This window comes from Spermophilus citellus (genome assembly GCF_964194105.1).
Source record: "Spermophilus citellus genome assembly, chromosome: 3".
Classification (NCBI taxonomy): Eukaryota; Metazoa; Chordata; class Mammalia; order Rodentia; family Sciuridae; genus Spermophilus; species Spermophilus citellus.
In genome coordinates this window covers 57,535,145-57,561,810 of record NC_138184.1, presented here as the reverse complement: position 1 = coordinate 57,561,810, position 26,666 = coordinate 57,535,145, and the positions used below count along the sequence as shown (strand labels likewise).

Here is a 26,666-nt window from a genome sequence, read left to right as displayed (position 1 = left end):
GGAGGGACACGGGGAGGGACACGGTTACCACGGGAATGGGACCAAGGTGCTGCCACAGCCTCGGACCTCCGGGTGCAGGGTTGGGGCCAGGAGAGCCCGGGTGGGCATCGGGAAGCCGGGGCCAGGGCGTCCGGAGGGCAGGGTCGGAGTCTGGATGGCCGGACTGGGGACGTCTTGGGGCCGAGCCGCTGGAGGCCGAGCTCCCTGGCCCCCGGCTTCAGAACCCACCGCGGTCACTCCCAGCGCCTTCTGATGGTGGCCCCAGCGGGAGGTGCTCTGCGGTGGCAGTTCTGTGATCTGTAGCATAGAGCCCGGGCCCCCGCCAAAAACTCAGAAGAGATCGCTGGCCAGTGTCAGTGGTGATTCTCTGCCGGGTCCTCTCAGCAGAAGATGGGGATAACTGCTGAGCTCCCAGCCTCCTCCCTGTATCACAGGTCCTAAGGGCTGGGGTCAGCGACTTTCCCACCGTCCTCAATGGTCTTAGTAAGAACAGACGGCATCGGGTGTGGCCTGTGATCCCTGAGGGCCGGGAGGCTGAGGCAGGAGGATCACGAGTTCAAAGCCAGCCTCAGCAACTTAGGGAGGCCCAAGAAACTCAGCAGACCCTGTCTCTAAATAAAATGTTCAAAAGGGCTGGGGATGTGGCTCAGGGGTTAAGAACCCCTGGGTTCAATCCCTGGTTAAAAAAAAAAAAAGGAAGAAGGAGGAGGAGGAGGAGGAGGAGGAAAATTTCTCATAGTGGGACTTAAATTCATTGTTGATATACTGACTCATTTTTTCCCCCACTGACTTTCATCACAAGTTCAGGGAAGTGTTACCAAAGAAGAACATTTAATCCCAACATGTAATAAAAACCATTCTTGAGTTGTGAAATCCTTAGAAATGGAAAGAGAACTGGGCATGATGGCATACGTCTGTAATATGAGCAGTTTGGAAGGCTGAGGCAGGAGGATTGAAAGTTTGAGGCCAGCCTCAGCAACTTATCAAGGACCTAAGCAACTCAGTGAGACCTTATCTCAAAATAAAAAATGAAAAGGGCTGGGGATGTGGCTCAAATGGTTAAGCACACCTGGGTTCAATCCCCAGTACCAAAAGAAAAAAAAAAAAAGAATTGAATCAATCTCCTGGAAGACCACCTGGTTTCTTCTAGGGATGAAGACTCCACCACGTTACTGTAGCCTGCTTTAGGTCTTAGCAGGAATTTCAAGTTTAAAGAACACACTCTCGTGGAGAGCAGGGGTATAAATCATGACCTCTGACTCTCTGATTGCTGCCTTGGCACCGGGAGCTGCCTGTTCAGAAGTGCAGGTCAAGACAGCCTGGTTGCTATGGCAACGCCTGCGGGAGAAGACTCTGTGCAAGGCCATAGTTATCAGTTGAGACCTTGGGTTCAGACACCAACTCTCAGGGTCAGAGAATTCTCAGCAAAACAGGATGACCCTGATGTCTTGCCAGTTCTGCATCCTTCAGGTGGCCTGCTTGGCTGACACTTTCCCACCAATGACCTTTTGATGAAACCTATGTGATAAACTTGCTGAGCTCTAGCTGTGGGTCCGTCTTCCCCCAGCAGTTGGCGGAACCACCTGGCCCACCTTTTACTCTCTGTTCCCGTCTGTTTGTCCCTTCTTCATTCCCCTTTCGCCCCTTGTCGGGTTTCTGAATTAACGGCCAGGGCTCAGAACAGAGATGAGAGGACTGTGACAAACTGTGACTCCGCTATCCACTGATTCATGAATACATAGGGCCGAGTGTGAGCCTGACTATCTACAGAGACGGTGAGGTGAAGGGGACAGCGATCGAGCTTTGACAGGAGCCCCGGATTTAAATCCAGGCTCCGCTCTTCATCCCTGAGCAGGTCAGATAGCTTATCATTTATCTGATCCTCATCATCCAGAACTCTGTATTGACAAATCCTCCTGCACACCAATGTTGGTTTGTTACCCCCAAATCGATGACGACAGCATCTTCCTGATCACAAACGGGCAAAAACAATTTTGCGTTGCCCAATGTGCGTTTCACCAGCTGAGGTACCCCAAAGCAGTGTTCTGGCTTCTTGCTTCCATCTCACACCAAATGGTCTGTTTGGTGCCCTGATTTTTGCATTTTGTGCTTTTGGTTGCTGAGTCCACTGTTTGGAGTGTCCCCAGCATAACGAAATGCCATTTCCCAGGGGTGAGAAGGCTGTGGTGTACCTCATGGACACCATGGGTGTGCGTGTTAGATGACCTTCTGGGGCATGAATCATAGTGCTGCTGCTCACGAGTTTGCTGTTAGTAAATCAGTAATGATGGGGGACAGGTGAGGTTGGGCACCTGAGGAATTTTCAGGAAGCAGGTTTATTTGAGCTGCAGTGGTCCAGAGGGCCTAAGACCTAAAAATGTCTGGACCCCAAGTCTGGGAATTCTCGAAACTTTATTCTCAGTGGGGTGGTTACATGTCAGTGGGTGGGTACCTCACAGTCACTCTTTGTCCCAAGCTCAACAAAGGTGTCACACGTTTTTTTTCTGCAAACCTGGCATTTACAAAACAGAGAAAGCTTCAAACCACACTGAGCTTTCTGCAGAATTCCTGTGAAATCTTGTTGACGCTCTTTGTAAAAATCTTTCTGTCGAGAAGCTTAGTTATGGCAAGGGTCTTTTGGGGGAGGGTGCCTGATCGGCTTCAATAATATATATTAAATAACTTGTTCTTAAGAGACATGTGTATGAAACATGGTTATGAACTAGGAGCAGCAGCTCAGGAGTCACTAATTCAGTATTTGCTAGGACTTTACAGAACTCAGATTGCACAGATAAGGAAAGTCAAGTGTGCTGACCTTTGCACAAGGTCATGTCCTGCTCACCCAGCACTCCATCCTTCCCCCACTGTGGCAGGGGTCAGGACTCTTTAAAAATGGTGGGCTCCTTCTAATTCCACAAACAGGGGAGGGCTGAGCCTTTTCACACCCATAAAGTAGGTATGGCCACGTGACTTGCCTGAACTAGTGAGGTGCTAGCAGAATTCACATGTGTCACATCCTGGTAGAAGCAGAGAGCTGCCAGGGTCCGTCCCAGTCTTGCTCTGCTCTGCCCCAGCATGATAGAGACACGTCAATATGGCGCACCCATCACCTGGGCCTCTGCCTGCCCATCTGAGAGTCCAACTATGAGTGAGAAAACTGGGGAGCAGGTAATGGTTTAATAGCCAGCATATATAAAGAACCCCTGCGACTCTTTTTAGATAGATATGACAGGAGCAGCATGTTATATACAAATGGAGTCTAACTTCCCAGTCTTGTGGTTGTACACTATGTGGAGTTTCCCTGGTCTTGTGTTCATATATGGGCAGAGGAAAGTTATGTCGGGTTCATTCCCCTATCTTTCCCATTCCCATACCCCTCCAATCCCCCCTATTCCCTTTTGTCTAATCCAATGAACTTCTATTCTTCCCTCCCCTCCCCTTATTTTGAGTTAGTGTCTGCACATCAGAGAGAACATTTAGCCTTTGGTTTGGGGGATTGGCTTACTTCACTTGGCATGAGAGTCTCCAGTTCCATCCATTTACTGGCAAATGCCATCATTTCATTCTTCTTTATGGCTGAGTAATATTCCATTGTGTATATAGACCACATGTTCTTTATCCATTCATCTGTTGAAGGACACCTAGGTTGGCTCCATTGTGAGTTGAGCTGCTATAAACATTGATGTGGCTGAGTCACTGTAGTATGCTGATTTTCAGTCCTTTGGGTACAAACCAAGGAATGGGTAGCTGGGTCCAATGGTGGTTCCATTCCAAATTTTTTGAGGAATCTCCATATTGCTTTCCACAGTGGCTGCACCAGTGTGCAGTCCCACCAGCAATGTATGAGTGTGCCTTTTCCCCACATCCTCACCAACATTTATTGTTACTTGTGTTCTTGATAATTGCCATTCTGACTAGAGTGAGATGGAATCTCAGTGTAGTTTAATTTGCGTCTCTCTAATTGCTAGAGATGTTGGACAGTTTTTCATGTATTTGTTGACTGTATTTCTTCTTCTGTGAAGTGTCAGAAGAACACCTACAACTCAACAACTGAAAGACAACTTAGTTAAAAAGTGGGTACAGGACTTAGACAAACACCTCTCAAAGAAGATCTATACGTTGTCAGTAAGCTCGTGAGGGGCTGGGGTTGTGGCTCAGCAGCAGAGTGCTGTCCTAGCGCACGAAGGGCCCTGGGTTTGGTCCTCAGCACCACATAAAAATAAATAAAATAAAGGTGTTGTATCCAACTACAACTAAAAAATAAATATTTTTTTAAAAAGCACATGAAAAGAGACTCAGGACCAGCTGTTAGGAGTGTGCAAATCAAAACCCCAATGAGATATCTCAACACACCCAACCAACAGGACTGTAATTTTTTTTTAATGGAAAATAACAAGTGTTGGCAAAGATACAGAGAGATTAGAACATATGCATGCTACTGGTGGGAATATAAAATGGCACAGTCACTGTGGGACAGTCTGGAAGGTCCTCAAAAAACTTAACAGAATCACCATATGATGCAGCAATTCCACCCCTAGGTACACAGCAAACAAATAAATAAATAATCTGGAAGCAGAGGTTTAGCAGTTGTCTTGTGCACCAAGTTTACTGAAGCACTATTCACAATAGTCAGAAGATAAAAGCGACCCAGGTGCCATCAGAAAATGAATGAATCAAGGTGCGAGTTTGTAAATACATAAATACACTCACAATGGAATATTGAGTCAGCCAGGAAAAGGAAGTTCTGAGACACAGCATGACACAAGCTCACCTAGAAGCATCATGCTTAGGGGAAAAAGCCAAACCCAACAGATACACATGTGATTTCACGTACATGAAACAGCTAAGCCCCACAGGTTGAGGGAGACAGACAGGAGATTCCAGGTTATAGCGGCGGGGGAGGGGCAGGATGGAGGAGGTCTGGAAACAGGTAGGCGTCCTGGTCACGGAGCATTGTGACCACTGGATTCTGGGTTGACTTAAACATAATTAAAATAGGAAATTTTAATAATGTTATTTAACTAATATGTTTATAAGTACTATTTATACATATATTTTATATGAATACATGCATATGTAATGTACATATATTGACACGTGTATATATACATATACACAAATTACATATAAATATATACATATATTCTAAAATATAAATTTACATATAAACATGTGAAATAGACATGAATATAAAATATCTATGAATATAAAATATATATTTATGTATTATATTAAAGATCTATAAGTTGTCAATAAGCACGTGAGGGGGCTGGGGTTGTGGCTCAGCAGCAGAGTGCTGATATGAATATTAATATGATGTGAACATTAATAATGTTACTAAAATATATTCACCGAAATAAAAGCATTTTAATTAAAATAAAATCGCCTGTGATGTGAAGCCAGAAACACCTTGATGGAATGTGTTATTTCAGCATAATGCGGCCCATTCTAACCAGAATTTTCCTGATTCTAAAATGGCATAAAGTAGGGCATTTAGGGTTTTCTGACAGTCTGTAACCTTGAACACTTCCTTGATCTTCTCATCTTTCAGAATAGGACAGACAAAATTTTTTGCCACTGTATCCATATTCTTTTTCTTTTAAATTTTATTATTAAAAATTTATTATTAATTTTATTATTATTATTATTATTATTATTAGGTACTGGGGATTGAACTCAGGGGCACTTAACCACTGAGTCACATCCCCAGCCCTTTTTATTTTATTATGAGACAGGGTCTTGCTGAGTTACTTAGGGCTTTGTTAAGTTGCTGAGGCTGGCCTCTACCTTGCAATGCTCCTGCCTCAGCCTCCTGATCCCCTGAGATTTTATCCATGATTCTTTGAAATTTAGTGAGGCAGGGCCAGTTACTGGGGCCAAAGGTACCACCATAGTCAGAAATCCCTAGTTCCTCATGTATAAGTGGCCCTCTTTCTTGTGGGCTCACAGCCTTCCTTTCCTTTAATGGGTACACACGAAGCCTCCTTCATTGAGCTCCTTGCAAACAAAGGTCACTGTAACTGCGGGTGTCATTTAAAAAGAGTTTCCATGAATGTCCTGGGATCAGCAATAGTTCATCGTCCCTTGGAGAAAGAATTCCCTCCTTGGATTGTAGCGTGTGTCATTGTGAATCCTGTTGGGCAGTGAAACTTTGGATGAGTCCCAGGATGTCCGCTGTTGCTTTCGTACTCAAGCAGGTTGGCATGACGTTGTGACACGGCACTTAGTGATAACACAGGGGACAGACGAGCTAGTTACGGTGTATGTGAAGCCATATACAACACGCAAAAGCCCTGTGGGGTACTCCTAAGGAGGCCACCGAGAAAAGAGATAGCCCCAAACTGAGACATTCGGAGAGGTCACCTCCTCTCTCCGAGACAGGTCCTGATTTTATCATGAGCAGCAGTAAGGATTAAGTTCAAGGCCAGCCTCAGCAACTTAGCGAGGCCCTAAGCAACTTAGCAGGCGCCTGTCTCTAAAAAAATAAATAAAAAAGGGCTGGGGGTGTGGCTCAGTGGTTAAGTGCCCCTGGGTTCAATCCAAACAAACAGAACAACAAAGACTGGCTGTTGAATTAAGCATTGGTGCAAGCAAAACAAAACAGTCTGCGAGCTATTTGAAAATGAATACCTCCAGTGGGTTTTTACTTCTGATTTTGATCCCCGTCCTGTGGGAGTCCAAGCATGATGGGGACATGGTCACGTGGGCAGCATTAGACTGTTGTTTCCTGATGACTTCCTGAGGAAGCCAGTTAGAATGATAATGTGGGTCCCTGGGAGGAAAAGCCAAGGAGCCAACATGGAACCACCCGCTCCTGCAGGCTGCTTGGTTAATGACATTCCAACAGGTGACATTCAGCCAGCCAGTGGGTCCCCAGACAGCACAGCCCCTTGCTCTTACCTGTGACACCACTGGTTGTCCTCCAGGTCCCTGTTTGGGAACCAGTGTGCACTTTCCTTAAGTCCACCAGGGGCCACCCGTTCAGGCCAACCCTCCCCAACCTCTGCATGGCCTGCGGATCAGGGTGCGCAGGGACCTGCTGACCCAGGCTGGCTGACGTAGCCAGCATCCTGCAGGTGATGGGGAACAGGAAATGAAGGCCCTGCCTTCTAATTAATTCCTGAGTTTAGGTGGCTTTTATAGAACCTTCCAGAAGCGCAGCTCACTTTGAGGTTCACGCTGAAGGACTCTTTGCCTTGTACCATCAGGTTGGCCTTCCCTTTAAACCTGTGCTAGTCCTGGTGTGCGCTGAGGCGTTTATTAAGAACACAGAGTTCCAGGCTGGGCGCAGTGGCGCATGCCTGTAATCCCAGTGGCTCGGGAGGCTGAGGCAGGAGGATTAAAAGTTTGAGGCCAGCCTCAGCTATTTAGAGAGGCCTCAGCAAAACCCTGTCTCTAAATAAAATATAACAAGAGCTGGGGGTGTAGCTCAGATAAAGGTAAAGCTCCCCTGGCTGCAATTCCCAGTGCCCCCCCCCCCCAAAAAAAAAAACCAGAAAGAGAGAGAGAGAGAGAGAGAGAGAGAAGAAAGGAAGGCAAGGCAGAAGGGAGCCTGGGCTTGATCACACCATGGAGCCACCATCCTCTAGGTCGCCTATTTCTGAACTTCTGTTACCAGTTAAAAAAAGACACAAGTTATTTTTTTTTCTTTTTTTACAATCTTTATTTATAGGAAGCCGATGCCATTTCTAAGTGATGTGGTGCTAGACTTCAAATGCTGGCATGCTCCTGAGCCATCTGAGGCCCTTACTGAACACTGCTGTTGGAGTGGAGATGTGCTTCAGGGCTAGAGCATTTGCCTAGCATGTGCAAAGCCCCGGGTCCCATCCTCCAAATAACAAAGAACACTGTTGTCATTTTCACAGGGTCTGAGAAGGAGCCTGAGACTCTGTATTCTTTTTTTTTTTTTTAATATTGAAATTGAACCCAGGGGCCCTTAATCAACTGAGCCCCATCCCCAGCCCTTTTTATTTTTTATTTAGAGATAGGGTCTCGCGAAGTTGTTTAGGGCCTCAGAAGTTGCTGAATCTGGCTTTGAACTTGCAATCCTCCTGCTTCAGCCTCCCAAGCCGCTGGGATGATAGGCGTGTGCCACCATGCCCGCCACAACTTCCATTCTTGAGGTTACATCATGGTATAAGATGATTGCACAGCTCCTGCACCTTCACCGCACAGTGTTGTAAAAGCATGACTAAGAAAGAGACCCTTTTCACCTACTCTCAGCTCCTCTTGGATCTGGGGCCATACATTGATTGTCTTAGAGAACAAAGGAGCACGTGCTCATCATTGCTGCCCTAGCCATTCGGATAGATCACGGGTCTACAGAACCTAGGCCTGGTTTTCCTTTCCCTCTATTAGTCCATCTGCCAGTCTCTCTCTCTCTCTCTCTCTCTTTTTTTTTTTTTTTTAATAAACACCAAGAATCCACAAAGAGCAGAAGCAGAGGAAAAGAACGCCAAGTTCAAGGTGGCTCTACCGTTTTGTACTTGGATGCACATAAAATCTCTGGCCCTGGGCTGGGGACATAGCTCAGTTGGTAGAGTGCCCGCCTTCCATGCACAAGGCCCCTGGTTCAATCCCCAGCACCTTAAAAAAAAAAAATCATCCCTGGTCCTAGAAGAGCTCACAAAATATCATATATAAGAACACTTGAAGCCTGAGAGCCACTCAGTAAATAAATCATTCATTGATAGTGAAAAACAGTTGATCAATCAACGCACCAGGCACAGTGGCCCATGACTGTAATCCCAGCGGCTCTGGAGCCTGAGGCAGGAGGATCGTGAGTTCAAAGCCAGCCTCAGCAAGAGTGAGACGCTAAGCAACTCAGTGAGACCCTGTCTCTAAAGAAAATACAAAATAGGGCTGGGGATGGGGCTCAGTGGTGGAGTGCCCCTGGGTTCAATCCCTGGTACCGCCCCCGCCCCCCCAAAAAAATCAGTCAACCTAGCCAAATCTGAAGAGGCTCTTGTTGGACTCCTACTATAACAAAATAAGGATACTTTTTGGGGGGTCCTGGGGATTGAACCTAGTGCTGGGATCCCACCTCATAATGCAAACCTTTGCCTTAGGATTGCTTCTCCTTGTCAGAGCTTCTAGAATCTTCCTGCTTAATCATACATCCAGGTGTGGAATGAGGCCCCTGAAAACTTGGGCGAGGACCAATAGATTCTTCCCCTCTTCGGAAGTCCCTGGATTTTTCGAAAGCTTGAGGGTAAATGAGCCTGCCTGGAGCCACATGGAGTGGGTTGTTGAGGGAAAACAGTTGGATAACTCCAAAACTGTCAAAGTGTGGTCCCCACGCCCCTGACAGACCCTGAGAAGTGGTTAGAAATGCAGATTACCCCACCCTGGGCTGAATTGGAAATCTGGGTTTGAACAAACCTTGCAGGTGATTCTGATGCAAGCTCAAGTTGGAGAACCACGGCAGGCAACTAAGTGCTTTGTGCTGAGTACCGTGGCGCATGCCTGGAATCCCAGCCGCTCGGGAGGCTGAGGCAGGAGGATCGAGAGTTCGAGGCCAGCCCCAGCAACTTAACAAGGTCCTAAGCAACTCAGCAAAACCCTGTCTCAAAATAAAACAATAAAAAGTGCTGGAGATGTGGCTCGGTGGTTAAACATCCCTGGGTTCAACCCTTAGTACCAAAAAAAAAAAAAAAAAAAAAAAACAAAGTGCTTTGCACACTTTATTTTTGATTAACAAACTTCTTTAGAAAAAAAAAAAATGCTTTTCTCCCAAATACAGAGGTTTTGACTCTCTCGCTTCCTTCCACCTCTTGGCTCAGACAGAGATGCTGTCAAATGTGCAGTTCATTCTAACAAGCCCAGTCTTCCCCACTGGGCGAGGCCTCGCCTTGTGGAGTTATCTGCATGCTGACTAAAGTTCTTAGAACCCGTCTGACAGACTGGAGTTGCTGCCAAGCCTCCTGTTGGGGAGCAACACCTTAAATAAAGGCCTTCAGCTATTTTGTTTTCATAAGATGGTGTACTGTGTCCAAAATGCTTTTGTTGGGGGAGAAAACGAGCCTCCTATGACTTCACCCAAGGCAGAATCCCAGGACACCTTTACCCAAGAATGTCGACGGAGAGCAAAGCTTCTGGCACATTCCAGAGGCCTGTGTTTGAAGACACCCAAGTTCTCAGCGTACCAGGTCCTGTCTTGGGAACGATCCTCCTTGAGTGAGCTCTGTGGGATTGCTTATTTACTCCTAAGAATGCGGCGTGTTTGGGCCAACACCAGCTATGTGCTGGTGTCTCAGGGGCAGTGCCAAATTTAATCTTTGTGGTGCCAAAAAGTAGAGTCAGTGTTTTCTCACTGCACTGGTTTAGTTGGTGTTTGTTTTTGAGCCATACGGCTCTTTCATTAAGGACCGTGGCGGAGGAGAGTGCAGGCAGCATCCCCGTAGATAGGCTGGGAATTCAGGGGAGCTGTTTCTCTCTCCCTGCCCTCCATCCGCGAGTCCCCTCGGCTGGATGAAAAACTGGGAGAGTCCAGGGTCAAAACACTGCAAGAAGCCAGGCGGGGTGGGGCACACCTGTGATCCCAGCGATTTGGGAGGCTGAGGCAGGAGGATTGCGAGTTCAAAGCCAGCCTCAGCAACTTACTGAGGCCCTGAGCAACTCAGGGAGACCCTGTCTCTAAGTAAAATACAAAATAGGGCTGGGAATGGGGCTCAGCGGTGAAGCACCCCTGGGTTCAATTCCTGGTACCAATAAAAGGAGGAGATAGGAGTCAACATAAGCAGGATCCCTGTGAACCTGAACAGGCTTTGAAGAGGATTGAAGGTCACAGGGGACTCACTCCTTTTCTACAGAGCCTGCCAGATCACCTGCCCTGTGGTAGGGGACACTTTGGGAGGCTGCTATTTAACATTGACTTATAAATGTTTCCATAATGGTGCAACCCTGATCAGTAATGGGCCTTCAAGGCATCCATCGAATTGTTGATTGTCTTGGGAAAACATATTTTTACGCACTCCACACTCGAGGAATTGCTGGAATACTGGTAGAAAGAAGAAATGTCATCGGTGGACTGTAGGCTGGAGTTATAAAGGACGTGTCTAGGCTCTACAGAGTCACATCAAGCCTTTGGTGACTTCAGAACTCAGTCCTCAGGAGGGACCTTGGCACACCAAAGCATATACTGAGTCCTCAGTGTCTCCAGAGATCTGCACCCCACGGCTCCACCTCAGCTGGTCACACCAAGTTGGGGTCCCACCTCCATCTTCACCATCTGGAACTTCTCTGATCCCACCTCCCAGAGCAAGACGAGGTCATCAGGGCCGTCTCTGGGGAACTGAGAGAAGCTCCCGAGTCTGGGGCGGATTCCTGAGCTGAAGCCCTGCCGACCAGCTGCTGAGGGCGACGTGATGCTTTGGGAAAGCCACCGCAGATCTGTGCAGAGAGGAGGAGAGGACGCTGGGATCCCAGAGAGCAGAAAATCCAGCCCCAGGCACCCTCCAGCGGCAGCTTCTGATTCCTCCGGTCACCCTACTGGCTGCCGGGTGTCTTGGGAGAGCACCACGCCTTTATCACCATGTGACGTTCCCCCTTGGACATCAGGCTAGTTTTCTGTCATGACATTCCTTGCAACCTGTGTTTCTTGCTTAGGCTAAGGTAGGTGGCTCCAGGGCTTGGTCTCACCCTCTGCGCCACCAGTGTGGCTTTGTATCTGAATATGGAAGAAAAGCCAGGAAATATCTAGATTGTTCCATTCCATATTCTGATTTTTCAAAGAATTTTTATTTGTTCTTTTTAGTTATACAGGGCAGTAGAATGTATTTTGACATATATGATGCATGCATGGAATAGAACTTCCCATTCTCGTGGTTGGACATGATGTGGAGTTTCCCTGGTCTGTGTTCATATATGAACATGGGAAAGTTCTGTCCCATTCACTCCACTGTCTTTCCTGTTCCCATCCCCCTCCCTTCCCTTCATTCCCCTTTGTCTAACCCAGTGGACTTCTCTTATTACCTCTCCTACCCAGATTGTGTCTTAGGATCTGCATATCAGAAAGAACATTCGGCCTCTAGTTTTGGGGGACTGGCTTATTTCACTTAGCATGATAGTCTCCAGTTCCATCCATTTACCAGCAAACGCCATCATTTCAATCTTCTTTAAGGCTGAGGAATATTCCATTGTGTATATGTACCACATTTTCTTTATCCATTCATCTGTTGAAGGGCACCTAGGTTGGTCCCATAGCTGAGCTATTGTGAATTGAGCTGCTATATAAACGTTGATGTGGCTGTGTCATTATAGTATGCTGATTTTTAAGTCATTTAGATATATGACAAGGAGTGGGATGTCTGGTTCAAGTGGTGGTTCCATTCCATGTTTTTTGAGGAATCTCCAGACTGCTTTCCAGAGTGGTTGTATCAATTTGCAGTCCCCCAGCAAGGCCAAACTCTAAATTTGGTTTTGTGTTCGTGCTGTCTGTTGAACTTGAGGGCCACACGCTTCACCTCCACTCTTATTTAACCGTCATGATCTTTGGGTGCCTGTTGTGAGCAGTTATGTGACTTCCTTGGGAACCTAGAGATGAGAAATGATAGTCAGTGGCTGGAGGTTCATGTCTATTGCCTTGTGGTACAAGATGCGGAGAAGAGTCCAGCATGCATCAGCCTCACACAGTACGCCAGTTGGCTCCTTCCAGGAGCCGATCAGGAAGGTCTCCCCGGGATGGCGATGCTATGCAGTACCTGGGGTCTCTGGAGAGGAGTTTGGGCAGGCCCTGGTGGCCATGCACCTGGCAATACATTACATGCAAGACACACACCTGGGCATGTCTCCTTAAACTTGGCCCTTGTCCATGAGCCACGTGCTACAGGACTCTCCTGAAGAAGTCCCTAATTGTGTGCCAGTCTCCCATGAGCAAGTAGCCAGCCACTGCCACCATACTCATTTAGGATGGGGCTGTTCCTTCTCAGGGCTGCTGGCTCCTTCAAAACCCAGAACCTGCCAGTCTCCCTGCCAAGTGCCTCTCTATTGCCGGGTGCATGACCACGGGAGCTGCCCAACCCTCCTCTCCACGGCCCCCAGTTCCCGCACAGCATTGCCATCCAGGGGAGTCCTTCTGGATCTGCACCTTGAAGGAGCCCATGGGGATGCTGCCCGAGGCTGATGCAGGCGGGAATCATCCTGCAGAGGTCCGCTGCCTTCCAGAAGTGGGCTGGGCTGGGTCAGAGCTCTGCCTATGGTTGCTTTGGGGGTTAGATTTGGACACGGATGGGCACCTGATGGAGGATGGTTCTGATCACTGGTTAAGGAACTAAAGACGGCTTTCCATGAGTTTCTGAATTCACCAGCACAAGCCTCTCCCCTGCTAACGCTCATGGCTTGGCTTCTAGAGATCAAAGTGGAGGAGACTTTGCTGCTCTTCACTCCAACAAGCCCAACCCATGTGTTCAGATCCAAGGCTCCCCAGACACAAGGGCTTAGACCAGTGTGTGGAGGGGACCCGAGGAGGGAGTTGGAGCCTTGGGTTCTGTCCTCTCGTTTTCTTGAATGAGCTTGTTCAGTGAGGGCTGCTCATGATGCTCAGAGACCCTGGGAAGCATTTCCCATGATGTGATGTGAACCTGTAGGATTTTTTTTCTGCTCCTCCTCTATGACAGCATATCTTGTCTTTGGTCAGTTTTTTCTCTCCCTTGTTATACACATGGCTGGATGGTAGAATGTCTTTTTTCCCCCCGTACCAAGGATTGAACCAGGGCACTTAACCACCAAGCCATACACCAGCCTTTTTATATTTTATTTAAAGACAGGGTTTTATAAGTTGCTTAGAATATCACTAAGGTGCTGAGGCTGGCTTTGAACTGGCCATCCTCCTGCCTCAGCCTCCTGAGTCACTGGAATTACAGATTTTACCAACATTCCAACTTTTTTTTGTTGTTGTTCTGGGGATTGGATTCAGGAGCACTTGACCACTGAACCCCATCCCCAACCCATTTATATATTTTATTTAGAGACAGGGTATCATGAGTTGCTTAGGGCCTTGCTTTTGCTGAGGCTGGCTTTGAACTCCCAGTCCTCCTGCCTCAGCCTCTCAAGCTGCTGGGATTATAGGCATGCGCCACCATGCCTGATTCCCAACTTCTGTTTTCTTTTCTCGGCAAAATGAGGTTCTTGGTGCTTTCCCCATACATCAGATTGAAGGAGCTTCAGAAAGTGCAGGAATAGACCCTACGGGTGATAAACAGGAGCGTTGTAAGATATGCAAAAAATCTTCATACTCCTGGCGATGCAAAGTTACGCGCTGTGCGCCCCAAGTTTGGAGAGCCTCTTTCTGATGGCTGGCAGCTACAGCCCGCCTCACAAGTGGCTCCAGACCTGGAAAGCTTTTCACATAGGTGGAGGCTGAGGTACCCGGGAGTTCACCCCGTGCCAGAGACAGGCTTGGACTGCAGCACCCAGGCAGGCGCAGACATATCCCTTGGCTAGGGAGGCACCCCACACGCCAGAGACGCTCAGAAAATGGTAAAGCCAGTGGGACACGGGGGACTCCAGCGAGAAAGCCCTACCCTGCGGCCTCCCCAGCATGATCGCTGATCTCTCCTTTGCTATCCAAGCTCCTTGGCTTTATTTTTCCCTTGCAGAGAGGGGAAGCCCCAAGTGAGGGGCGATTTGCTTGGCTCTCTCTTTAAGGATGTGTTTTTCTGCTTGCAGTAAGAAGCGCAGGCTGTGGGCTGTGTCCCGCTGGGTGGTGGCGGTCCAGTTGAGTTGCACCCTACGTGGGGGCGGGGAATCCTGGTCCCCTTATGGGGCAGTGGGCAGTGGACGTGAGTGAGGACATGGGTTCTTTGTTTCTCCTTCAGGTGCACCAATATTACAGCTGCCTGCCAGAAGAGAAAGTCCCATATGTCAACAGCCCCGGAGAGAAACTGCGAATCAAGCAGCTGCTGCACCAGCTCCCGCCACATGACAATGAGGTAAGAGGGTCCAGGCTCGGGAGGACCTTCTGTGAATCGTCCCCTTTCTTACCATCACCAGCCTGTGATCAGCCGGTGGCTGAAGAAAACTCTGGCAATTTGCTTGAGGTTTTCGCTTCTTTAATGAGGGGCAAAGGACAGTGACCAGTACTTTCCAGAAAGTGTCACCCCCACAAAAAAGTAAAACAGTGTCATCATGGGCTGGGTTAGCCTCTGTGGCAGGCACTGCTCACTGGGGGAAGGAACCAGGGAGCACTAAAGTGGGGAAGCTCAGGTCTGGGTCCTCTGACTGGAAGAATGTGTCCCGCTGAGTGCCTGCCTGGGTTGCAGAGATGACTGAGTCCCTGGGTCCTCTGAAGCCCTGATGAGACTTGGCGAGTCTCTGGGACTTGTCATGGCCCCATTTCCTGTTGAATGGGTGAGCACATCCTCCACGTTCCACCGGTCTCAACCTCAGGGGCTTTTGTCACAATGAAGTCCGGCTTCCTAGGGTCATCCTCTGTCCTTTTGAAAGTGGGGCTCACCAACTGCACTTTTTTTCCGAATGCAGGAACACCATGCGCTAAGCCAGTATCCTACTCCTCCTTGAGATCACATTGATCATAGAGGGACTTTGTGGTTTTGTGGCAAAAAAATCTTGCTGGAAGGGATTAGGTTTGCCAGCTAGAAATTAATTTTTAGGTATCTGCTTTTGAAAAATAGGACTCCTGTGAAATCCTATGATTTAACTTGGCATTTAAACAAAGCATGGTTTTAGATAGAAAGGAAAAAAACAACCCCTTTACAAAACTGGACAGCCGATTTCTTCCGACTCCCCCCACCCCAACAGGAAGTGAATGAGTGCTTTTTAGTTTTGTCTTCCCACATTGGAATAAAAGGGGACCATTTGAGAACCTCAAGAACAAATGTAAAACCTGGTGCAGAGGTGCACACCTGGAATCTCAGTGGCTCGGGAGGCTGAGGCAGGAGTTCAAAGCCAGCCTCAGTAAAAGCAAGGCACTAAGCAACTCAGTGAGGCCCTATCTCTAAATAAAATACAAAATAGGACTGGGGATGGGGCTTAGTAGTCGAGTGCCCTGGGATCAACCCCAGTTACCTCCCTCCCCCTCAAAAAAGTTAAAAACAAATGTCAGGGCCGAGGCCGGGGTGTATCTCTGTGGTAGAGCCTGACTGGCTGCTCAAGATCCTGGGTTACAATCCCCAGGACCACAAAAAAAATAAATAAATGAATTTGAGTCAGCAGAACCAAAGCTTAAAACCTGACATAACCTTTCTAGAAAGAGAGCTGCAGTTCTCTTTCTGCCTGCTTCCTTCACACTTCATGAAACAAACACAAATCATGCTTTCTCCTTTAAATCTGAGAGCAAATGTTGTAACCTGTTGTCCAATTAACTAATTTTGAAGTGAAAATGCGGGTTTTCACAAGCAGGAGGGGCGTGCCTGCCTTTAAAATGTGCTCATAAAATGTCAGTAGTGGAACCATCTGTTCGGGCAGCTCAGGTCACTGCAGTTCTCTTTCTGAAACATTCCATGAGAACGTTTTTTTGTTTGGGGGATTTTTTTTCCTTTTCCTTTTTTGGTACCAGGGATTGAACCCAGGGGCACTTAACCACTGAGCCACATCCCCAACACTTTTTTATATTTTATTTTAATATTTTTTTCTAGTTGTAGATAGACACAATATCTTTATTTATTTGTTTTTATGTGGTGCTGAGGATTGAACCCAGTCAGTGCTTCACATGTGCAAGGCAGGCACTGGACCACTGAGCCATATCCCCAGCCCTATTTTGTATTTTACTTAGAGACAGGGTCTCACTGAGTTGCTTAGCACCTCACTAAATTGCTGAGACTGGCCTCCAACTCATGATCCTCCTGCCTCAGCCTCCAGAGCTGCTGGGATTACAGGCGTGTGCCACCGCACCCAGCTAAATGACTCACTTTTAAAACCAGCATTAATAGATAATAGTTCAGAAATATGTTGCAATGACCAGATCTGCAGAAATAAGGGAGAAAATGGCAAATGCTGAATTTGAGTGTCCCTCCCTTAATTCTGTTCAACAAGAAGAACAACCTCTGTTGCACATTGTCACACTTAGCCGAAGCCCAGCAGGTGGCCCTTTTCCTCCTGCTCCCAGACAAATCAGCCTTCCCATCCTGCAACCCTGAGCACACCTGTGCTGCAGCTTCGCAGGCTCGAGCCTCCACGTTCCCACTCTCCCAAGTGAGATGGGGACAGAAGCCATGCGCACATTGACAGTGGCCCTGGCTCAGTGGCCTGGGACCATTCTTGGTGCCAAGGACCATTTACCTAGGTAGCTGCAGGTGAAAGTATCAGGTCCTTTCAGTTGGGAGGAAAGACACATCCCAGAGCTTTGCCAGCTCTGCCTGTCCATGTAACTTGGGTCTGAAGGTGGTCCGCAGAGTGAGAGAAGATAGGGAGAAACACTTTCAGAATCCATGGGCTGCCTGGGACCTGGACTCCGGAGTTCAGAGCCCTCAGTTAGCCGCTCGGGTTGTCGGTGATCTTAGGAGCAGCTCATCTTAAACCGCTCCAAGCCTGAGACTGCTGACGATCAGGCAGGGACTGGAAAACCAAGCAGCAGCAGGAAACTCTGGGGCCTGGGCTTCAGGACTCTCTGTGTGTGTGCTCAGGTTCGATACTGCAACTCCCTGGATGAGGAAGAGAAGAGGGAGCTTAAGTTGTTCAGCAACCAGAGGAAACGTGAAAACCTGGGCAGAGGGAATGTCAGGCCCTTCCCTGTCACCATGACAGGAGCCATTTGTGAGCAGGTAAGTGAGGACTCTGGGTTGGAAGAGGAATTGTTCGTTCATTCATTCAACTGTTCATTCATTCATTTGTCCCTCCTTCATGCATTTGTCCATTCATTCATCTGTTTATTCATTCATTCATTCATCTGTTTATTCATTCATTCATTCATCTGTTTATTCATTTATTCATTCTTCTGTTTATTCATTCATCCATCCATTCACCACTCATTCATTCATTTTTTCATCTGCCCATTCATTCATTTGACAGTTGTTTTATTGAGTACCTACTGTGTGCCTGCCACTTTTCTAAACCTGAGAATGCAGTAGTGTATAAGACATGAAAACGTAATGTTGCCTTTGTAAGGAATCGCTCTCTGGAGAAAGAAGACAATACATTCAACCAAGAACAACAAAAAATATGTCAGAGAAGGGGGCTTGCAAGGAGTGGGAGGCTAGAGAAGCTGTAGGCTTAGGTGGGAGAGAAGACTCCAGTTAGAAGGGGGCATCTCAGCAAAGACTTGCAAGAGGGAGGGAGTCATGCAGGGGTTGGGGCACCAAGTACAGCCATCTCAGAGCCCCTTGTGGCTGGGGCAGAGGGGGTGAAGGAAGACGGTTAGCAAATAAAGTGAGAGTTTGTGGAGGGTCATGTGAGCCCCTGGAAGGACCTGGCAGAGGACTGACATGAGGGATTCATATTTGAAATTGTGCATTTACTAATGGAGACACCTGGACCATGAACCAGCCCCTCTCCCAGGATCTTCCCAGGACCAGTGCCCTTTAAAGGGTGGGATCTGAATTTAAAAAAGAAAAAAAAGGGTAGGACTTGGCCACTGAGTCTGGTGATGCACACCTGTAATCCCAGCGACTTCAGAGGCTGAGGCAGGAGGATCACAGTTTGAGGCCAGCCTCAGTGACTTAGGGAGACCTTATCTCGAAATTAAAAGGGCTGGGGAGGTAGCTCAGTGGTAGAGCACCCCAGTACTGGGAGGGGGGAAGTGGTACATTTCGATCAAGACTATGTAAAAGGATGTCAGAAGAAGAGAGTAGAAGCAAACTTGAATGATACCTGGAAAAGGTAGTTCAAGCTGTATGCTCTGGTAGGCCCGCCCATTCCCTGTTCCATCCAATGATGCAGGCCCCAGCCCTCGGCCACGCCCCAGACACGCCCCTAGGCCATGCCCTTCGTCTGCCCTCCTTCCTCCCCAGCCTGCTCCTGCTGGTGTTGAGCAGATGACCCTCTGCGTGCAGCTTGGAATTTCTAGAAGATTTGAGACCTTCCCTCTGTGCATGTGGGCCCCCTGCCTGGTGTTATGCTGAGGTTTTTTTCTTCCTGTCCCCCCTTCCTAATGACAATAAAGAGACCTCCTTCTCCAGTCTCTTTATTGTCATCTCATGGAGACTCTAGGCAAGGGCAGGGGAAGGACCCGCAAGACCTGCCCCGCCAGGAACGTAAAGGAAGGAACACAGTGGGGCTGGTCACCAGCTGGTGGTGGTGGCCTTTTGTCATTTGTGCACAGCACTAGGAGAGGGGGCTGGTGTCTGGGTGCTGATGTGTCTCTTTGGCTCACAGTGCGGAGGCCAGATTAATGGCGGGGACATCGCCGTGTTCGCCTCGCGCGCCGGCCACGGGGTTTGCTGGCACCCGCCGTGCTTCATCTGCACCGTCTGCAATGAGCTGCTGGTGGATCTGATCTACTTCTACCAAGACGGGAAGATCTACTGCGGCCGGCACCACGCCGAGTGCCTGAAGCCGCGCTGCGCCGCCTGCGATGAGGTCAGAGCCCGCACCTGTCCCCTGTCACCCCCTGGGCTGCGTCACAGCCACAGCCTCCTCCTTCTGTAGCTTCCTGTACAGCAGAGAACTACAGGCAAACCTTAACCCTTTCAAGAACCTTGGCCGGGTGTGGTAACAGCCCACTGTAATCCCAGTGATTCAGGAAGTAGAGGCAGGAGGGTGGCAAGTTCCAGGCCAGCTTGGCAGCTTGGCGACACCCTGTCTCAAAACTTAAGAAAGAAAAAGGTCTGGGGATGTAACTCAGTGGTGCAGACCCAGGGTTCAATCTCCAGGAACCACACCCCCCCGATCCCTGCAACAATGAGGTCGCTACAATGACTGGGTTATGGCTCACTTTACTGAGTGTGGCCAGGGAAATTCCCAAGGGGATATGGTTGGCACTAGATCAGTCCAGAACTCTAAAAGCTTTAGATTTTAGCCCAAATCCTAGGGGATGATACGAGGTGCCACTTGCCCAAGATTTGATGGGACAAGTTGGTTAGAGAAAAGAAGAGACTGGGTAGTGCTATTTGTTTACCCACTGTTTAAACAAGTTCTCAGTGAAAATTCAAGGAGCAGATGGCTATTCTGCCAGGGCACCTAACTCTAGGCGGTGTCCAAATGTGTTACACGGGTAAGAAGTCAAAACAGAACGTAAGGCCCCTACCTAGCATCCAGCCCTCCCCTGAACCAGAAGTGAGCTCATGTTTGATATGTGGGCTGCAGGAGAGAAGAGCTGATTCAGCATGAAAGATGGGGGCAGAGAGAGGAACGGTCCAAACCTGACCACTTTCATGAGAATCCTGTGGGGTAAGGCCTTAGACCCAGGCTTCCTCCTGCATAGAGGTGTTTTGGGGTCCCCCTGACCTTATAAACAAGCAATCTGGGAGAGAACACTGCCCTTTTCCAACTGGAATCCACAGTCACATGGGTGTTTCTCTTATAAAAGGGCCTAAAAGGGATTCGAAATGTCAGGAGGGCACCTGTAATCCCAGAAATTCAGGAGGCTGAGTCAGGGGACCACAAGCCCAAGGCCAGCCCCAGCAACTTAGTGAGGGCCTAAGCAATTTAGCGAGATCCTGTCTCAAAATAAAAAAATAAAATAAAATAAATAGGGCTGGAGATGTGGCTCAGTGGTTTAGCACCCCTGGGTTCTATCACCACGGTACCAAAAAATAATTATAATAATTTAGGTTCTAATGCCAGTAGCAGTGCACCAGAGAGACTCTGTGAGCATACACTGGGGAACTGAATTCCAGCTCTGTGATTCCGTGTCACCTCTTTACCATCCTGCCTCAGTGTCCACATCTGGAAATCCATGCCCATAAGGCAACTTTGGGTTCGATAATGCCAAAGAGAATATGATGATGGAAGGAATTGTACTTTGAAATTTTTGTTTATTGAGATATAATTTGCATAACTCAAGTTCCCCTTTGAAAATAGACAGCTCAGAGGTTTTTAGTGTATTCAAAGAGTTGTGCAATCATCACTCCTGTTTTATGCCAGATCATTTTCATTAACCAGAAAGACTGTCTCTATCTATTAGCAATCATTCTCCTCTTCCCAGGCCCTGACAGCCACTGCTTAAGTTCTCTGTCTCTCCGGATTTACATATTCTAGACATTTCTTATTAATGAAATAAAAGCATCTGGATTCTTTCACTTAGCGGGATGTTTTCAAAGTTAATCCATGTCAGCGTGTATTTCATTCCTTTTCATGGCTGAGTTATATGTATTTTGCTTAACCTTTAAGCAATTGATGAACATTGAAATTGTTTCTGTTTTTAGCTATTATGAACAAAGTTGCTCGTGAATAGATTCTAGGTATATTTTACCCTCTTGCATGTGTATCTATCTAGGAGTGGCATTGCTGGGTCATCTGGTTATCCTAAGTTTGACTTTTTGAGAAAATGCAAAGCTATTATCAAAAACAGTTATACCATTTTGCATTCCTGCTCTCAATGAATGAGGATTCTGTTTCTTCATATTCTCATTAATGTCTGCTTTTGTCTCATCTATCTTTTTTGGTATAGTCCTCCAGTATCTGTGAAGTGATTTCCCATGGAGGTTTTGGTTCATGTTTTCACAACTACTAGTAATGTTGAGCTACTAGGAATGTTTATCATCTATTTGTATATTGTCTTTTTTGGAGAAATGTCTGTGTAAATCCTTTGCCATTTTTTCCCAATGGGTTATTTTTCTTTACTGAGTTCTAAATGTTCTTTATATAATATGGGTACTAGTCCTTTATCTGATATATAATTTTGAAATATGTTCTCCAATTTTATGGTGTTATTTTCATTTTATTTTTTCCTACATTTTTATTGGTATGTTATTTTGTACATACAGATGGGATTTATGATTATATATCTGTACATGCACACAATATAATAATATATTTTGGTCAGTATTACTCCCCAGAATATCCCCCCTCCTTTCCTGCCTTTCACCCCCCGGGTCTCTTTCCTTTGATTTTTAGGAGATCCATCCTCACCTTTCATTTCCTTTTTACTCTTTAGCTCCCATATATGAGAGAAAGCATACAGCCCTTAGCCTTCTGAGTTTGACTTATTTTGCTTAACATGACAGTCTCTAGTTCCACCCATTTTTCTACAAATTGCCCTAATTTCATTCTTCTTTAAGGCTGAGTAATATTCCACTGTGTATATAGACCACATTTTCTTTATCCATTCATCCATTGGTAGACACTAGCTTAGGTCCATAGTTTGGCTATTGTGAATTGTGCTGTTGTAAACATGGGTATGCATGTGTCACTGTAGTAAGATGACTTTAATTCTTCAAGATAAATACTTAGAAGTGGTATAGCTGGGTCGTATGGTGGTTCCAAGCCTAGTCTTTTGAGAAACTGCCATGCTGATTTCCATAGTGATTATACCAATTTACAGTCCCACCAATAGTGTAAAAGTGTTCCTTTTTCCACATCCTTTCTAGCATTTATTATTATTTGTTGTGTTTTTCCTTTTCTTGATGATGTCCTTTGGAGCATAAAAGTTCTGCATTTTGATGGGGTCCACTTTATCTGCTTTTTTCTTTTTTTATTTATATGTTTAGTGTCGTATCTAAAAAATCATTGCCTTGCCCAAGGGCAAAAACATTTACACCTGTGTTTTCTTCTACGTGTTTTATCGGTTCTTGCTCTTATGGTTAGGTCTTTGATCCCTTGTCAGTTTTTGCTCTTATGGTTGGGTCTCTGATCCCTTGCACGTGTGGTTTGAGGCAAGGATTTGAATCGATTCTTTCCTAGTGGTCCCAGCCCCATTTATGGAAGAGACCATTCTTTCCCCGTGGAATGTCCTTGGCACCCTTTTTGACAATCTATGGGCCATTGACTGATTATTCCTGGACTCTCTTCTATTTAGTTCCACGTCCATCCTAAGGTCGGTATCATGCTGGCTTGGTGACTGTAGCTTGGTGTTAAGTTTTCATAACAGTGCTTTGAAATGTATCGCAGTTGTTCATCAGTAGGCAAAACACAACTGCTTTAGCAGGCTGGGTAGGTGTCGTAAATGGAACTGCTGCCCCATCTTAAGGCACTAGGGAGTAGTGGGGACTGTGACAAACTGGACAACATGCCTCTCCTCTGAAAGCAGCACTCTCTCTGCCTAGTTCCACCTTTACCACCATCTAGGAATGGATAGTGAGCCTCGGTCAGTATTAGGTTTCAGAGGACAAACCAGGATTCCAGGTGTTGATATTTTCCATTCCTAAACATACTGTGTAGCAGCTAAATGAAATATACGTATGTCCAGTGTGCCCAAGAGCTGTCTGTTTTTCATTCTTCTTTATATTCTTCAGGGTAAAACATTCTTTCTCTTATTTAAATGTGGCTAAGTTAATCACTGGTCAGGCCAGGCACCATATTTAACTGTGCTTTAGGCAAACCCAAATGTAGGAACTGATACAGACACAGAACACACACACATAGACTGGTGTTGTTTAATGATTTATGGGCGAGACCTGCTTCCTTGCCCTTCTATTTTGGGGCCCCTGTAACTTTCCTGCTTAGAAGTGTGCTTGGGAGGCCGAGATGGGAGGATCGTAAGTTCAAAGCCAGCCTCAGCAACTTAGCGAGACCCTGTCTCTAAATAAAATACATAAAAGGGGTCAGGGATGTGGCTCAGTGGTTAAGCACCTCTGGGTTCAATCCCTCGTACAAGAAACCAAGTGTGCTCTTATGGCCGGGTCTCAAACGCTGACCATTTGGCTTCCCCATCTCCAGATCATCTTTGCAGATGAATGCACGGAAGCAGAGGGGCGGCACTGGCACATGAAACACTTTTGCTGCTTCGAGTGCGAGACGGTGCTGGGTGGCCAGCGCTACATCATGAAGGAGGGGAGGCCCTACTGTTGCCACTGCTTCGAGTCCTTGTATGCGGAATATTGTGACACCTGTGCCCAACATATAGGTAAGGCAGTGCTTGGCACTCACTTCTGGGTGGGACCTCCTCTGTGTCTGTCATACTCAGAATCCCTTAGGTTGCTGATAATAGAAGCCCAGTGTGCACTAGCTTAAGTGGAAAAGGAAATTTCTTGGTTCATGTTACTAGAAAAGCCAAGGAGTAGTCAGGCATGGTGGTGCACGCCTGGAATCTCAGTGGCTGGGGAGGCTGAGGCAGGAGGATCAAGAGTTCAGAGCCAGCCTCAGCAACTTAGTGAGGCCCAAAGCAACTCAGTGACAACCTGTCTCTAAATTAATACAAAAAAAGAGCTGGGTATATGGCTCAGTGGGTTCAATCCCTAGCATTGAAAAAAAAAAAAAAAAAAAAAAAAGGAATAGTGTAGCTTTAGGTAAGGATAGATCAAGGGTTCAAACAATGTCTTTTTTTTCCCTCTGTCTCAAGTGCTTGATCTCTGTTGGGATCACTTGAGAATAAGCCATTTTCACATCGTAGGGACTATGTATCTTTGAGTTTTAACTCAGTTCCTCCAGATACTCTTATCTGTGCCAGGTGCAGGGGTATGCACCCGTCATTCCAGTGAGTCAGGAATCTGAGGCAGGAGGATCTTAAATTTGAGGCCAGCCTGGGCATCTTAGACCCTGAGTAGGTGTAGCTCAGTGGTAGAGCCCTTGTGGATTCAGCCCCCAGTACTGAAATTAAAAAAAAAAAAAAAATCATAAGATCCGACATCTATAAAAAGGAAAGAAGGTTCTGGAGATGTAGGTCAGTCATAGAACACTCATCCAAGTGCTGGATTCAAAAATAATAATAACAAGCATCGTTCGATCCTGACTACTTGGCCATGGGTCCACCTCTGAGGTGGGTCCATGTGCTTTAAGCCTCAATTCCAGGGGAAAGGGAGAAGCTTCAGGAGGAAAGATAAACAGATGTCTTCCTTATCCTCCCCGGAAAAACTCGGGAATCAGTAGAGGGAGGAACCAAAGTGGATGGAGAATTCAAAGCCAGTCTCAGCAACTTAGTGAAGTAGAGAAGGAGAGTCAAGGAAGCCAGTGGCTCTTAGCAAGTATGTCTTCTTTCAAAAGTCAGCAATGAGAACTCACACGGCTCATCAACCGTAATCTTCCAACCTGCAGTCAGGTCCACCGACATGGTGGAAAGCATTTTCCCTTTGCAAAATAACCGATTGGTTCAGCCCTGTTCCAGTTCAGGCTGCATGTGGCTGCTTCTTTCAGTTTGCCTTTTCTGGAAACTTGGGAAAGCTACCCTTTGGAGGAGCAAAAAACAAATTGGCCATGGAAGACTGTGTGTGAGGCCACGGCCTGATCTTCCTGAGGCTTAGGCAGCAGCCGGGGTCTATTCAGGAGCTGCGGGGAACTTACCTACAGCGAGATGGGAGATGATGCATTTGGGAGCCCATTTTGACCCACTTAACAGGCTTTATTAGGACGGAAAAGAAGTGGTTTGTGTCCTGGTTCATCAGAAGTAATGCAGTCATATGAAAATTTAGCTAGTGTTTGGGGAGATTCCTGTGCAGACAGAAGCACCTGCTTTGTGCACAGGGTGGCTGCTGCATGCTCAGTGGGCATGCGCGGGTGGCCATCCCTTTCCCACAGACCCTGCCCTGGTCCCCTGAGGCCTGCCCTGCTGCAGCGTATCAGCCCAGGGATCGGCACTGCTGGGAGACCGTCATCTGGCTGCTTTGCCTTTGGGGGACTTGGGTGATGCAAGTGCCCTGTGTCCTAAACCCCTCAGTCTCCCCTCATAGCCTGACAGCTCATCATATACCCAGGAACTCTCCTGTCTCAAAGGAGAGGGGCTGAGCGACAGAGAACCAATCCACAGCAGCAGCACCTCCCATTAGGATCTCCATCTCCCCTCCTTTTCATGGAGGCTCAAAGCCTGAAGCTGCCACTTAGGATTTCCACCCTGCAGCTCGGGGTCATGGTCAGGGGAGAGAAGAAGGCTTTGCCACTTGGTCATGTCTGCCTCTTCAGCAGTTCAGGGCTTTTGCTGGTCTTTTCTTTTTTCCCTTCCTCTCAAATCCATAAAAGGCATCCATGTTTGACCAGAAAAAGGGGACCCCTGTGGCCTGCGGTGCGCTTGCTGCTGTCTAAATGGCTCTCCCTGGTGTTCCTTTTCAAATGCACTTTCCTGCAAAGCCTCCTCTCCTTGCAGCAGCCTAAGCCTGCGCTGTGTATCATGCATACCTCATACCTCGGTCTCCAGTGCTGTACCTCTGACCATACTTGTACAAATATTCCATATTTATCCAGCCGCTCCGAGCAGACCCTGCATCAGGCAGCCGTTGCCAGGGCAACGGTACTCCTGCCTGCGAACAGCCGAGTAAATAGTCCTATAAACAGACCGGGGCTGTGGCAGCCTAGACATGTCCGCCCTCAGAGAAGTGTTTGAAGGGCTTAGAGAGGGAATTAAAAAAGGAGCGCCTAGACGAACGCAGAGCCCTTTTCCAGCTGTCTGGAGTTCAGGGGCAGTGCAGAGGGCCCGCTGACGGGGCTGCAGTTTACCAGGCCCCGTGTGCTGCCTCCCGGGCTGCTTCAGACAGCTCGTCCACCTGAGCCCATCCTTCTCCCAGGCCCCTGCTGCTGCATCTCAGAGATGCCCCTGCTGATTTCTAAGAGAACAGTTGGTGGAGCCCAGGAGACCTGCCCTGCGCTTCCCGCACCTCTGGCAGGGCCTGGGTGGGGCCACAGCCCGGGGTGTCCCGACTGAGGAGCTGCTCACAGCCAAGGGCTCAGGGCAGAGGGGGTTGTCA

General features: G+C 47.5%; 1 protein-coding gene across 3 annotated transcripts in view; it reads left to right on the top strand.

The window, feature by feature from the left end:
* The window catches only part of PRICKLE2 (prickle planar cell polarity protein 2), a 334,763-nt gene that overhangs the window by 266,466 nt on the left and 41,631 nt on the right, over nt 1-26,666 (top strand). For all 3 annotated transcript variants that reach the window (XM_081284129.1, XM_081284131.1, XM_081284130.1), the window contains 4 exons: nt 14,817-14,930; nt 17,583-17,720; nt 19,270-19,473; nt 23,713-23,899. In XM_081284129.1, the coding sequence (XP_081140255.1) occupies nt 14,817-14,930; nt 17,583-17,720; nt 19,270-19,473; nt 23,713-23,899 (643 nt within the window). The remainder of the gene's footprint in view (nt 1-14,816; nt 14,931-17,582; nt 17,721-19,269; nt 19,474-23,712; nt 23,900-26,666) is intronic.